The 16315-nt window shown below is 31.9% G+C and overlaps 1 protein-coding gene across 1 annotated transcript in view; it reads right to left on the reverse strand.

Annotated features, from left to right (window-relative positions):
• LOC127724062 (cubilin-like) overlaps positions 1-12960 on the reverse strand; it is a 29950-nt gene extending 16990 nt beyond the window's left edge. Inside the window, exons 1-2 of the mRNA XM_052230854.1 lie at positions 12675-12960; positions 5939-6099 (exon numbers count right to left, since the gene is read on the reverse strand). Coding sequence (XP_052086814.1) covers positions 5939-6029 — 91 coding nt within the window. The 5' untranslated portion in view covers positions 6030-6099; positions 12675-12960. The remainder of the gene's footprint in view (positions 1-5938; positions 6100-12674) is intronic.
• Between the last annotated feature and the right edge of the window lie 3355 nt (positions 12961-16315).

Consider the following 16315-nt stretch of genomic DNA (forward strand, 5'->3'; position numbering starts at 1 on the left):
ACTATCAATGTTCTAAATATGCCATTAGTATCAGGAAAACATTTACTTGAAGGTATTTTCAAATATTGCATTTGAACTTGTATTTTTGCCCTTTCTCTTGAAAAAATAAAGTATTATGTCGTTAGCACACTGTGTAACGAATTCATTTTATCAACTATCTTTACATGTGGCATTTAGACTTGTGGCCTATCAAAGTGATCAAGTCTTCAATATTAAGAACCTATTTCCATTGATCTATACAAAAAACAAATGCCAACGATAACAAGTTGTTAGCTGTAATGTGTTTCCTGCATTTATTTTCAGTCGTTCATCATCAATTTCTTCATCTGTTGTTTGGGCGAAACGTTTCAGATTTTTCTCCAACGTCATGTTGTTTTTACAAAGGGATGTAATACTGCTACTAACCGTATATCAAAATAAAACACGCCCACTAACACCATATTAAATATACAGGGTCTCCACGTGTTTGCTTTTAACCAATGATACTCCTAGAAATGTATAGGAGGTACGATAAATACATTTATGGTGCATATGTGTGCTTTTATTTGTTTTGTCACTGATCAAGGTCAAAATGAAGTACTGTAGTGCAAAACATTATCTACTTTAACCAAATCATTTGATCCTTGCGATTATACGAAGTTCAAGTCCGAAGCCTTTTACGAACAGAGTTTTCTGTTTTATATATCTTGTTGGCAAATGTCTTAAGGGATATCAGATTTACATTGTGTCTGTCCAATTCCTTCTTATCTTTTCCAGACAAGGTTTGGTGAATGCTTTGTCACATGACATTGGCTCCTGCTCACTAGCGAAGACCATACGTTCGAACTGTTCTTGGTAAAACTTTATGTTGTTGACGGGCTGGTTTTATTGACAAAATTTTGTTATTGAGAAACAAAACTATTACAATATTGGTTTTGATCTGGTAGTAATGCTCTTTTCGATCATACATTCAGCAAATACTATATAAAACTAACCGAACTCTGTATAAAAATTACAAGAAATCGAGTTACTTACAGAGGCTAATTTCAATTTCAACACAATTCCACCATAACTGGTTTATAATCTAATAAAAGGCGCCATGTTTCATTCAATATTTACTAAATTTTCAACTTGAATTTCAATTAATGAAATGCAGATGGTTTAAATTAAATTTTTCATCGAGCTATGTTAAAATTTCTTTGAAAAGGAGAAAACTCTATAGACAGTTGCATGTTAATGTCTCTGCTAACGTAATAGTGTAACTCGTTTTCATTTTAAATTCTTTTTAATAGAATTAGCTTTGAATATATTTAGTTGTTCTGCTTAGATCTTGTTTTTGTTTTGAATATCTGAAATGTGTTGTATACGGTGTTTCTTAAACTTTTACTCTCGACCGTTCTGAAATGTTCTGTATACGAGGTTTCTCAAACTTTTACTCTCGACCGTTCTGAAGTGTTTTGTATACGGGGTTTTTCAAACTTTTACTCTCGACCGTTCTGAAATGTTTTGTATACGGGATTTCTCAAACTTTTACTCTCGACTGTTCTGAAATGTTTTATATACGGGCTTTCTCAAACTTTTACTCTCGACCGTTCTGAAATGTTTGTATACGGGGTTTCTCAAACTTTTACTCTCGAGCGTTCTGAAATGTTTTATATACGGGGTTTCTCAAACTTTTACTCTCGACCGTTCTGAAATGTTTTATATACGGGGTTTCTCAAACTTTACTCTCGACCGTTCTGAAATGTTTTTATACGGAGTTTCTCAAACTTTTACTCTTGACCGTTCTGAAATGATTTGTTTACGGGGTTTCTCAAACTTTTACTCTCGACCGTTCTGAAATGTTGTTTCAGTAACATGAGTCCTGCGCAGTGAAATATGTATCTAACTTTATTATAAAACGATAACTTTACTTAGTCCAAAAACTGCAATTTATTTGTAAATAAAATTCAAATAAAAAAAAGACTTTGCTTCGTGTGTGTTTCAATCCCGTTTGATCACTTTGCATGCATACTTAAGTTGTACCTTTGAAATACAAAAATTGCATAGTCAAAAGAAAACTATGGAAACAATAATGAAATACAACTAAAACGATTATATAAATGAACGCTAAGAAATAATGAAAACTAGAGGGCAACATTGCAACTAGATATTTGACAAATTAACGTATTACGTCACAGTATAGATATACATATATATAATTATGTACAATAAAACGAATATCAACAACTTTAGTATTCCTAAGTTATTGTTGTATATCGGTATAATTGATAAATCGATATAACAAATACAATGCATATGCTGCTATCAAATATTAAGATGTTCAACTATTGGAAAGTCCATCCCCATGAGGGAAAATTTGGATATCTTCGTAAATATGTTTGCTTTCAATTTTTATTGAAAGCTTTGGTAATAGCATTGTATTCAAAGTGGTACAAACAATGACAAACACAAATGTCTGTACAAATGGAGTTCTTATAATACATCTAATATTACGTGCAACTCTTTTGAAAGAACAAAACATACACACACTGACACCGAAACACTACGATCGTTCCGTTTTGTGTATGTAAGGGTGTGTGTGTGTGAGAGAGAGAGAGAGAGAGAGAGAGAGAGAGAGAGAGAGAGAGTTATTTTAACCAGTCTTTTTCCATTTGATTATGAATCAATACCGGTTTACAGATTGCAGACTGTTCAGTTAGTTGATGAGTTTGTGTATTTTTTGGAGGAATACTAAACGGTTTATTTTGGGGAAAATGTCATGTAAACCCTTTTCATATTTTGCTATGAGATTTTCGATTTTAAATAAAGGACATATAATCATTAATGGCATAACAATTTTTAGCATTTTACTCTCGCCTGTTGCTCAACAACAAGACATGTTAATCGAATAAACTTTTCTCCTAAGTGGCAGTTTGCGTAAGAATTGTCCTCAATCTCGCCATTTCTTTTTCCTGTAACAGACCTGTCAAAATAACCCTAAACTGAAGACAAAATGATATCAAAAATTTTCATCGAAATGTGGTCTGCAATAAAGATCGATGATTTGGAAAGTGTCTGTCAATAATATAAACTTCTTTAATCACATCTAATTCTCATAGACATCCATGAATAAAATCAAATTGCGAGTTTATCGGAGTATACTTCTGGGAATATGATTCGGGAATGACACGTTTTGTATTTAATGACCAGTATGATTTGATCAATGTAAGAATACATTCACAAATTCCCTAATAACTCTTTTCTCGCCATTGCTTTCAAGAAAAGTGCCAGTAAAGATCCTCAATTTCCGCTCACGTGAAATTAATGGAAATGTATTCGGTGACTCCGTCAAAATGGATTTTTAAAATGACATGCATTCCGATTAAATGCATCAACGTTATGGGATTCAACATAGTTCATTCCTTTAAGGTTCCACTAAAGTCAAAATATAGGACACTTCATAAACATCTAAACTTTGCCTGTATTTTTCAACCTATAATGAGTAAAGTCCTAAACTATGAGAACATATGTTCATTTAAACATACTTAGCATATACACACTGTGTACATTGAAAATAAACTTGAAATTGTTATGTTGTGGCCAAACCGGTTCTTGGGGTGAACACTAAATTTTCAAAAAAATCTGGAGGCCTGCGAGACGACTTAATTTGCTTAAAATTGGTATGGACGAATACTGTTACATGTAATGCAGGGCAAGCTCATGTTGATTTGTCACATACATATGTTTTAAAGGCATATTTGTCCAATTTCTGTATTGTACCTTCGATATTTGTTCACCTAGATACATGAAATTAACTGAAACTCGAAAATCAATACATTTTCTGAAAATACAACATGAGCTTGCCCTGCATTAGATATAACAGTATTCGTCCATACCAATTTTAAACAAATTAAGTCGTCTCGCAGGCCTCCAGATTTTTTTGAAAATTTAGTGTTCACCCCAAGAACCGGTTTGGCCACAACATAACAATTTCAAGTTTATTTACAATTTACACAGTGTGTATATGTTAAGTATGTTTAAATGAACATATGTTCTCATAGTTTAGGACTTTACTCATTATAGGTTGAAAAATACAAGCAAAGTTTAGATGTTTATGAAGTGTCCTATATTTTGACTTTAGTGGAACCTTAAGGTTCATGTGGACCCATTGGCTAAAATGGCTGCATTTTCACCTCAAAATTTACTCTATGTACAGACAAACTTGCGCATCTGGAAAAATTTTAAGGCATAGCATGCCCTAGATAAATAAACTTCTAATGCATTGTATGTTTTAGAAAATTTAAAACTTGACTGGATTTTGCAGTGCACTTTTTTTCGTCCCTGCAGAAGATGATAAAATAAACAAACAGTCGAGTTTCACTTGATATGGTCCACTCAGGTACACAGTTTAAATCACCAATTATTGTCAGGTATCTATTGTCCATCTATTGTCCATGTCAATCAATACAGTTCACTTCAATTATTACCTGTGAGGAAGTTCTCAAACCTCTTTCCCAACTTAGTTTATTTTGGCACTTTTTGGAGGAATGAAAAAAAGTGCACTGCAAAATCCCGTTAAGTTTTTAATTTTCTTAAACATAAAATATATTTGAATTTTATTTATCTAGGGCATGCTATGCCTTAAAACTTTTTTAGATGCACAGGTTTGTCTGTACTCAGAGTAAATTTTGAGGTAAAAATGCAGCCATTTTAGACGAAGGGTCCACATGAACCTTAAAACCATATTAGTTCCTCTTCATTTCATATCATCATTTCGACTGTGGCTAGATGATGACACATGCAAATCTGTCATTTTGAAAGAACGTTGCGCCGCGCCCACCCCTTTTTCATCTAAGCAAAATTAAACTAATGTCCATTTGACATTTTACCGTCATAACTTCGAATGTGATTTATACGATTATTCTACTTTTGGATAACTTTGAAGCATGGGAGATGTTCTGTTCTTCTTCGATGCGACTTTTTTTATCCAACGTATCGTTTTTTTTTTCTATTTTTTTTTCTGTTGTTTGATTCAATAGGGTATCATTTAATCTCGGATATTACATTAGCATCCTTTCTGTTCTTCAATTAAAAAAAAAAAACAAAAATAAAACAAATCGTCGCAAATGAAGCCGTTTGAAATCAGATTAAAAGTATGGCCAATGTAGCCTGAATTTTTGTTCACACTTTGGGTCAAAATCAGAAAGTTGATTGATATTGTGAAATTGAATATATAAGAATCTGAACTATTTACTTTAAGGATTTTGCAACCTTTCCCATACAACAATAAAATAAAAATAATTTTCAGTTGCATACTTTTCTGTTAAAGTCCAAATTGTGAAATATAGCAAATTTTACATGTTTTTTGTAAAATTTTGCACCAAAGGGCATTCTTGGTTAACTTAAATGATATATTTTGCACCTTGTAGACACTACATAGCTTTATGTTCCTGTCCCAAGTCATAGGACCTACCTCATTTAGACATGTTTTCAAAAAAACAAAAACCTTTGAGAATTCCCAAGACAATTGTAATGAAGCATTGGAATATTGAAATACATATACTTTTTTTTTAGAATTTTTTATCATTACTGATTTTAAAAGACATTTAAAAGACACAGATCTTATCAAATGAACACAAAAAGTTACTCGTTGATGGAAGTCACTGTAGCACCAGCGATACATTCATATTAAAAATATTTAAATAATTGGGTCAATAGTTCATTAAAGCTAACTAAGCAAATACGTCATATTTTTATATTGGTTTTTCCAATTATAAAGGTAAAAATAACTTATCCCTTTTTTGTGACTTTATGGCTTTTACAACACGTACCCCTTCTCATGATATACATTGTCCCCATGGATATCAATAATGTATACATTTGAAGCAACACTTTTTTAATCTGATCTCATTTTACATTATCTTTCTATTAAGTAGTTTTTACACAGGAAAGTTTGCTAGGAACCACGCAACCTTACCTGTTAGATTTGCGACTTTCTTTCCTAACTGTGGAAGTGATGAATAAGTCTGGAATCGTAACATGACAGTCAATATTAAATAAAGAATCATTGTGAAAGAGTCCAATCCATTCTTTCATCACCATTAACTGCAACCATATATCTTCAGCATGATATAAGCACTGAAAATACAACATAACGCAATAAAACATAGAAACAGGATAGTTTGAGATTGATCACAAGAAACCTTTTTGAATTTAATGGAAAGTTCTCTTCAATTATACATTCTAAATTACTCTTAATGAAATTGTTTCCTCTTAAAAACATGATTGATTAAATTTTATCACAATACTTCAACTGTTGTTTATAACTATTTTATTATGAATATTCAGTTTTCATTATTTTACAATCTGCTTGTCGCCACAATATTGTACATTTTATGAAATCATTACATAAACGTGTGAACCCATGTCGATATATAGCAAACACCTCTTTTATTTCAACTTATAATAACAGCACTATAAAAATAAGCAGGTGTGGTATGATTGCCGAAGATACAACCTCCACCTGAGACCAATTGTAGTTTTCTTTCTCATTTCATGATAAGGTTAATCCAAGTTCCACGGATAAATTTTGATTTTCTTTCATATATATATAAAAGTCTTAAGACTTTTTAATACGTTTTTCTGTTTGTGTAGCATTGCCAATTCTAGACCACCCGATATCTTTTAAATTTGCTGGTTGGTCGTTTTATAGAGTTCTAAATATATCAATTAGAAATGTACAGAATTTAATAAAAAAACAAATTGTGATCGTGGAATCTTCAGGCAAAGCTACTGAAACAAGAATATCTTGAGATTATAATGATAAATTGATAGACCAATACGATACGCTAGGGTATTAACATTTCATTTATTAAATACATTTGATTCCAGTGTGACTTCTCAAACTACTTCTTAATCAATTATAAATCGAGGACTCTTCATCTTTCTTAAGACAGATATCTTCAACCAAAGAACTAAATGAAAACAAATCATAACAAAGAGATGAAGTTTGATAAATTGTACTCTAGTAAAATATTTAAATAAAGTCAATTATCAAAACCTAATAAAAAAAAATTGGAATATTTAGATAAATTCTTACAGAATTAATTCGGATTTTTTTTAGAATATAAAACTTACTTGATAAACATTTCATCAATGACATGAAGAAGAAACACTTGCTGATTGAATCTATCAGAAAATCATAACATGAAAAAACTCATCTAACATACCAAGCTTATAATTTGGTACACCATATTATGTCTTCATAATACTCATCCGTGGCGCTCGAATCAAACTGTTTAAAATAGATTTCCAGTTCTTATCTACGGTAAGGTATTCCGACAGAAATGTACTTGTAATAATAGTTTTTAACGAAACGATTTCTTGTGTATTCTATATTTACTGTGAAACTTAGTTTGCATAAAGCTATGTTCTTTACAAAAAACTTAAGAATCAATATACTGCAATCATTAAAACCTTAAATGAATCAGATTATTTTCGTAATCTGCCTTTTATCTAATCATGCTCATGTTAAATCTTAACTTTATTTATATGACGGCTGATGCATGCAAAACTAACATCACTAAACTACTGATGTCTATAATAAAAAGCGGTGATTCCATCGTTGTTTTTTCCAACTAGTCTTTGTTAAATTGTTATTTGTCAAAATTGTGCAGAATTTACCGTTAATTAAAAGAATGAAATGCTTGGTATGCATAAAGTTTAATCCTTTCCAGTGCTACAGGGAAAATGTCACGCGACATTTCATTGCATATAAGAAAGTAACCCTGCCCAGAAGGAAACAAGACATTTCTCAACTTTCTTTTTTTTTGTGTTAACCAGCATAAGTAAATAGGTCACCTCATGTTTCCAAAATAATTTATAGGAACAGAAAATGGTTATAAAAGAAAAGAGTGGTGTCTTAAAACACCCAAGATATATGTTTATGACTCAAGATTTTTTCCTGCAATGAAATGCAGGGTTAGTTCCTACAACTAACATTCACTGGAATTTTTTTTTTTCATATCTTATTATGAAACCGGATACAATGTTTTGGTAGCAATACACCTAATTGAAGTTGGCATATGTATCATTGTCATTTTGCTTAGTTTCTTCTGTTACCTTTTCTGACATCGGACTCGGACTTCTTTTAAACTGAGTTTTACTGTGCGTATTGCTGTGTGTTTGTTTATTCTACATTGGCTAGAGGTATAGGGGGAGGGTTGAGATCTCACAAAACATGTGTAACCCCGCCGCATTTTTTCGCCTGTCCCAAGTCAGGAGCCTCTGACCTTTGTTAGTCTTGTATGTTTTTTTTAATTTTAGTTCTATTATATGTTTCGAAGTTTAGTGTGACGTCCATTTTCACTGAACTAGTACACATTTTTGTTTAGGGGCCAGCTGAAGCCCGCCTCCGAGTGCGGGATTTTCTCGCTGTGTTGAAGACCCATTGGTGGCCTTGGGCTGTTTTCTGCTCTTTGGTCGGGTTGTTGTCTCTTTGACACATTCCCCATTTCCATTCTCAATTTTAATGCCTAAAATTAGAGTTTAAATTTCTATTTTTTCGATGCGTGCTTATCTTGTGTGTAAATGTTTGATGTTTCTTTATTTCAAAAGATTGTTTAGGATGTCGAATATTTTATTTTTATAATCTGGTAGCAAGCGTTACTGCCAGGAACCATTTTCAATGGTCCCAAAACTTAAAATCAAAACGACAGAAAATGCTGGGCAACCATAAAGTTACAAAGGTAAAACACTAAATATTTAAAAAAAAACTCATGACATAAAAATGTTTTTTTGTTTTTTTTTAAATATTGATGTGTTTTACATTTTGAATTTAGTGATTGTTCATTGGCCTTCATTGGTTCCTGGCAGTAACGCTTGCTACCAGATTATAAAAATAAAACATTCGACATCCTATACAATCTTTTGAAGAAACAGCAAACATTTACACACAAGTCAAGCGCCCATCGAAAACATGAGGCCTATTTTTTATTTTTGTATTTTATTCCTATAATAATAAATTCATAAAAAGGATAACATGAATGGCTAAAAGGTTGGATAGTAACAATAACTACACAAACTACCAACAACCGACTCCTTAAAATAGAGGGACAAGCAACAACGAACAACCCACCGGCTAGATAACCTCACCCATGCACACAATGGGTTGGGGTTAAACCAGCTTCTACATTACACAATCTCCTACTTAGAAGTCGAACACACAAAGAAAATCTAAACAGTCCTACTACCAACAAGGTGACCACTTAATATAATGAATAATGAATAAAAGACAGCAATTAACTTTTAAAACAGGATATAAAAAATATGCTTGGTCCTATAAGAAGCTATATAAGGAAGCCACAGCTGTTAAAACCAGTTTGCAACAATTATTTGTAATTTTTAGTATTCCATGTTTTTATCTTCATTAGCCAAGGAATTTCACGGATTTTTTTAACAAGAAACTCGTAAGAACGTAGGAAAGTATACTGTTATATGACTTGAAAATCATTACATCATGAGTGCCACCGTTGCAAAAGAGATTAACTAATATATTTACTTAGTTCTAGACCTCAATCATAGAGCAAGATCAAGACACCCATTAATGTCGACTTAGCGGCAGAAAATATGTTTGTTATGGTAATAATAAGAAAATATTATGCAGACACTATTTTCACATGATCTTGTATCTGGCTATTTCTGATACTAATCGTCAATAAAACAAGGAGACAGTATATTTATAGACAGTCGATATTGGACAACGTTTTATGTATTGTTCTTTTTACCAGAAACTATATGTAATTTGGACAATTTACTATACTTACAGAGGAGATGAAAAATACCAGTGACACTTTAATAATGATACAAGTGTAGGTCTGCAGAATTACGATATCTGTAGTCGAAGAAATGGCAAAAATAGCACAGAGCGTAGGGATGCACATTTTTTTTGGCGATTTTAAGCTAAACAATGATACTTTCCCTTAGTAACAGCGAACATACCTCGATAAGGTACTGTTTATAATTGTTTCATTTTATTTAAGGAATGACTGTAATATTTTTTTCTGTCTATGAAGAAATAACATCAAAAATGTAGTGCACATGCACTGAATAGCCCGCTTATTTAAAACTACTCACCACATTTTTTATGTTATTTCGAATAGACAGAAAAATATTACATTCCTTCTCAATTTTATTCCTTATAATTTAATTCTAAATTCCATTTTTAAGGAATAAATCATGAAAAAACGTTGATGACGTCACAGTCACATGACAAAATAATGTATATAAGCTGAAAGACAAAAAAATGTCAGCCAATCAGAAGACGTGTAACATCCAAAATTAAATTATATAGAGCATAGTCTTCATCTTGAAATCTACCGCGAAGTACAGCCACTGATATAAAAGTTAGACGTCATAAATCCACCGTGAAGTACAGCCACTGATATGAATGTTAGACGTCATAAATCCATATCAGCGGGTTCAAAATTTTGAGCTTATTTTCAGTAACTGCAAACATACCTCGATAAGGTATTGTTTATAATTGTTGTGATTTATATAGAGGACAGTTCTTTTTTTGAAATCTACTGTGAAGTGCATCAATCGATATTAAAGTGTAGGACGGCATTATAGTATATCAGCAGGTTAAGATCTTAGAATTTGCTTTCAGAAACTCCCATCATTCTTAGATACGGTATTTTGTATAGATTCTGTTCGTTTCTCATATTATACTGGGAAGTACAGTTACCGATATTACAACGTAGAAAGTTAACAACTTCAGAAGGTTAAGAATGTAGTAACTGCAAGCAATCTTTGATTACAGTGTAGTTTACTATTGTTTTATTTGTATTTTGTTTGGTTTTTTGTTTGGCTTTTTTTGGGGGGAGGGGGTATCTTTTATAACGTTACTATAAAAAAGTACTTTTCCGCTACTGATTTTTATCATATTTCTGTAATACACATTTGGTAAGTCAAATAAATGGCATTAAAAGGGAAAGGGTTGAGATAAAAAAATAATAATTAAAACCTCCCCACATATCTTTTCCAGGTCTCAAATCAAGTACATCGTCATTGATTGTCTTTTGTCATATATTAATATTCTTATTATTCAGGGAATTTTGTGTTGATTTTAGATCTTTATTATTCTCATATATATTTACAGCTTTTTCGAACTCGGGGCGATTAAGAATCTGTCTCAAAGATGTGGATTAGTGGGAGCGGGGGACCCGGGTTCTCTTATGGAGCTACATATATGGTTAATGCATAGAGTTTTTACTCCTAGCGTTGCATATAAACTTTTATTTCGAATTCAAGCGATAGCAATCTGATTGAAAAACACATCCTATGTCCACTCTTTGCTTACAAGGATATGACAACACTCCCATGAAATTTCAACCTTCGCCTCAGTTGACAATGTTTTCTCGAGGTAACAATCTGCTCTATCACCCTCTCAGCTATGTGTTATTTATATATTATTCTTTTAAGACGAAGAGTCGGATAAGACGGTGACTAAGTGTTCTTTCTCGAATTCATAAAGGGGTCATAGGACTGAAAGCTGAACAAATACTTGATTGGAAGACTCATATCTTATTTGTACACTGCTTTTTACTCAGAATTTATGGAATCCGTTTCTAATGAGATGACACTATTTCAAGGAAAATCATTAGGGTATACGGTTACTGCCTAGCAACTGTCTTCATTTTGGTGGCAAGCGCGTGCGTTTTCCCATCTGCACAATAGAATAATGTATTATTGATTTGAATGATAAAAATCGACATTTAATTTTACCCTACTTGTTTTTTTGTTTTTTACATTAATATGCATGATGCACATTTAAGTACGTATATGTTTGTTACAAAGTAATAAAAATTAAAAAATGTAAGAAAATAAAGGTAATAAAGGGCTCAGTATCACAGCAAAATTTTCCTTCAGATAGGAATCCAGTATATATCTACACTTAAAGATCAAAAGAAAAATGAGCATTTATCATAGAACAGACGAAAATCAACTTAGATTCATTTCAAATTTTTTAGCTTATATAATAGATATAATAGATTTTCTTCAAAACGTTCAAAGGAATTAAATGAGGAGGATTTAAAAGAAAAATCAATTTTATCAACTACACCAAGAACATCAATTAACCTATACAAACAAACTGTACAAATTTTAAAATAATGGAGAGGCGGTATAAAGAGCCATCCATTTTAAGTAAGGGGTGGTCTTAAAAAATCTTCTTTCTTGTGGAAATTCCCCTCTGCATCCTTTGGTGTTCACCGTAACTCAATTTCTTCATTGATGTTATAAGGCAATGATTGCTGTTATAAAGATTAATAATGCTTTTCGAGCTTGCTTGAAGAAAAAACAAAGCAACAAAATATTCAAGCCTCCCCATATCAACTACTAGATAATAAAATGGTTGGTATCGTATTGGTATAATGAAGCTATCAACTTATATATAAAATGAAATCTTTAGTGTCATCGCACTGTGTAAAATTGACCCTAAAACATGAAAAAATTAACAACCAACAAAACAAACAAACAAACAAACTGAATGATTTAAAGTCTCGGAAAATACGTAAAAAGGAAAATTTGATTGTCGTTCTAATCATATAAATGACTCCTATTTGCGGAACACATATCGACTGAAGAAATTCAAAACCCAATTATACAAATACGAAAAAAAAATCAAAATGTTATGTCAGTCATGTGAAACTTACCTATCAATGTCTGTAAAATCACCACATTTATCTTATTCCGCAGAAATTGTATCCCTTAGCAACCATTTCTCCGAGATATATAGTTGTTTCATGTCTTCTGATAGTGAAACTGTAATAAGCACAATGAACAAATTTAACACAGCATAATGGGAAAAGCGTGGATGTCGTCAGCTATGATATTTTACTTGATATTTTCTTGTACGCCTGATACTTAGGTTACAAATTTGATTTTATTTCATTTCCACCAATTACTGAGCAACTTTTCCCCCTAAAGAAATAGCGTGTATTGATCATTGACACAACTCAGTTTCTTAATGGATAGTCTAATAATAGTTGTTCAAGTAGAAATCGGCTTCCACAGAGAGTTAATTATAAATTTGATTAAAGCTCGGCGCATTTTTTCCTTCCAAAATATAATATTGATTAGAGACGTCCACATACAGGGACGGAAAATGTGAACGTCATTAATTTTTCAAATTAGCTCTCCAAATCTTCTTAGATATTCCGTTGTCTGACAAAAAAGTGTAAACAGTAATTGAGTATTAACGATACAGAAATAATTCATTATACTGTAAATTGTTCTTACGGAAGAAGATAATAATATATAACGTATTGAGACACTTTCTTAAGCATTATACATTCAAAATAAGTGATTTGTTTTTAATGGCATATGCCAAATTTTCTAGAGAACAATTGAATTGAAAATCTGTGATTTGTTTTTAATTAAGGCATATGAGAAATTTTCTAGAGAACAATTGAATTGAAAATCAGTGATTTGTTTGCACAGGCATGTGCGAAATTTTCTAAAGCATTACTTAATTCAAAATCAGCGATTTTTTTATAAAAAAAACCTTAGATGCTGAAAAGACTTATTCATATGAACCAACACAAGAGGGTTTCATTGAAGATATGTTTTTTCCTTCATACACATTACACACACTCAAACACACACACACACACACATGGAATTTAAGTTAAGACTCATTTAAAATATGTTAGTCTGACCGTAATTTACATCCTGGCATTCATAGTCTCATTTTTGAATGCAGTCGTAAATAAAAATAGCCCGCATTTCTAAGCTATTTCTAATCTGCAGGAAACAAATCAATTCAAATTACCAGAAAGTTACGTTTTGAAGTCAATACAGGCATTAGTTACATAGTTTTTGACGGCGAAGTAATCTTTTCCAATTTAGATATTCCACCATACAATATGTCTGCGTTAGCACAAACCATATTTATCATTCTGCTAAAAGAATTTTTGATAGACTGCATTTCTTCAAATGAATATAAACAGCAATAATCGTTGAATTCCTTCACATTTCAGAACTTCATATTCGTGAAATCATCTCAGACTATATTTGTTAGCGGAAATCTTCATCATTTTATTTCGATTGTAGGCCATTGTAGCATGGATATATTGAATAAAAAACGGCCAAGAAATGGCTACTTTTTAAAGAGGACAACTATCAGTGAGAAAACCTCGAGATAATGGCTAACCCGATATTCTTTACATCACGTGCAATTTACCGTCTATTGCTTCCTCATATATACTAAAGGAGAAAAGAAGGGGTTTACGCCTTTAATGAGGACCCAAAGATAAAACGAATATCAATTCTGACCAGAGTAACTATAGACTTGAATATTTTAACATCGGTAAAGCGAAAAGCAAAAATATGTTACTGTATTTGAATTGTTCGAAATATTTGGATTTTCTACCCTAGGAATAGATTACCGTTAGCTGTATTTGGTAAACCTCTCGAAATTGTGGGTCCTCAATGCTCTTTAACTTCGTATTTTATTTGACTTTTTAACTTTTTTGAATCGAGCGTCACTGATGAGTCTTTTGTATCTGGGGTACAATAATATAAGTCTGGTATCTTTGATGAGTTTTTTTACTTGTTCGTTCGTTCTCTAAATCATGAAAAGCTTTTCCATTTGAATATAACATGTAGTGGTCATACCATATATATCGTAAATTAAAGATGATACGAAGTCTGCGTCAACAAGACCGAAATCGTAAAGACATATAGAAAAGTACGATTCTCAACAAAAGACATATCGCTGTACCTTATGTCATGATCTACATGTATATTGTGAAGAGTCTAGACACAATGGGAAGCAGGAAACTTCCAATGATCTAGACATCAACAAAATATTTCTTGGCAATTTAACATCATTCTTTTTCATTAACCAAGCCATATAACCACAGAGTATCAAATCTTGGAAGTTGTTTAAACGAAGTCATATATGCGAGGTAAAAAACCGTGTTGTTAAAACGCGAAACAGAACGCGTGTTTTTATTATTGTCATTAATGGGTTTATGTTTAGAGTTTATACCAAAAGAAGAAATCTTGTATCTCTGTTTTCCTTCGATTTTTTTATTCCATTTCAGTTTTGTAAATACTTTTGAGTGATGTTATAGACGGAAGTCATCAAAATGTTTCCTTCAGCGTTTAAGCTGCATTGGCTTATTTGCTAACTATTAAATCAAATTGTATCCTTTTTTCCTTCGGCGTTTACTTAAAAGTTATAATTCATAATGCCAATAAAACAAATGATTTTTTGTTTACCATCTTACCTAAATATTAAAGTTTTACGCAAGTTTTTAAATGCGGAAGCCAGGAATATCTAAAATCAATAGGGTCACCAGTGAAATTCGGATTTACAAAATTATGGATCAAGATATTTAATGTAATTTCCTTTATAATGAAATGATCTGACTGGTCTATGAATTTGCTTTTCTCGTTAGTATTTTGTAAAAATAACATTGTAAACAAAGGGTAATATAAATTACGTTCATGCGCAGTAAAATCTGTAGCATGTGCTTATACTATACTGGAGTGAAATATCACAACTAATCCTGACATTTGATTGGTTACCTTGACAGTGGATAAGAGCCCATATACCCTGTGAACAAAAACGAAGCTCAGAATTGTAATTAATGTTGAAAACAGGGAACTGCTTTACAGGGAAAATGGGTTCATATTCCCTGTCTGTGCCCTACATGTAAAACATCGACAGAGAATTTGAGAAATATGAAAAATAAATGCATAAAAAAATCATTGACTTTCTAAATCACGCGAATCTAAATTTATACTCTGACAAAAAAAGAAAGGACAAGGACTTGGCTCCATCATATACAACACACATATAACTAGTAAAGATTCAGAATTTATAGCCAATAAAGTGACTATGAGATTAAGAACAACAATAAAAGCGCTGTTCCTTTGATTTATGTGTTTTTTGTTGTGCATTTACTGATTTTTGGATGGACGCAAATCACATAGCTAATGTAATCATAAAAAAAGAGAGATAGAGAGTTAACATTTAAACCTATTTGAAAAGCAAATAAAATTTGATAACAAATTACATTCACTCGTATTTTAGGAAGAAAGCCTAGAAAAATAAGTTTTAAAAGATAGGAAAAAAAATCAATAAGAACCCCTCTTAAAACATCGGTTTTAATGAACGTCGTGTGCATCGGTTTTATTTTTGTTTAAATACCCATACAAGAAAGGAGAAGAGAAACTCTGAACATTGCCAAACAAATGCATATCGCACAGGGAAAGACTCCTTACAGGAAATTCACGTTCCTTTCCTTTGAATTTCGAGGGTAGTATATAAAGAAAGGGATCACGT

This window comes from Mytilus californianus, unplaced genomic scaffold (assembly GCF_021869535.1).
Source record: "Mytilus californianus isolate M0D057914Y unplaced genomic scaffold, xbMytCali1.0.p SCAF_14, whole genome shotgun sequence".
NCBI lineage: Eukaryota > Metazoa > Mollusca > Bivalvia > Mytilida > Mytilidae > Mytilus > Mytilus californianus.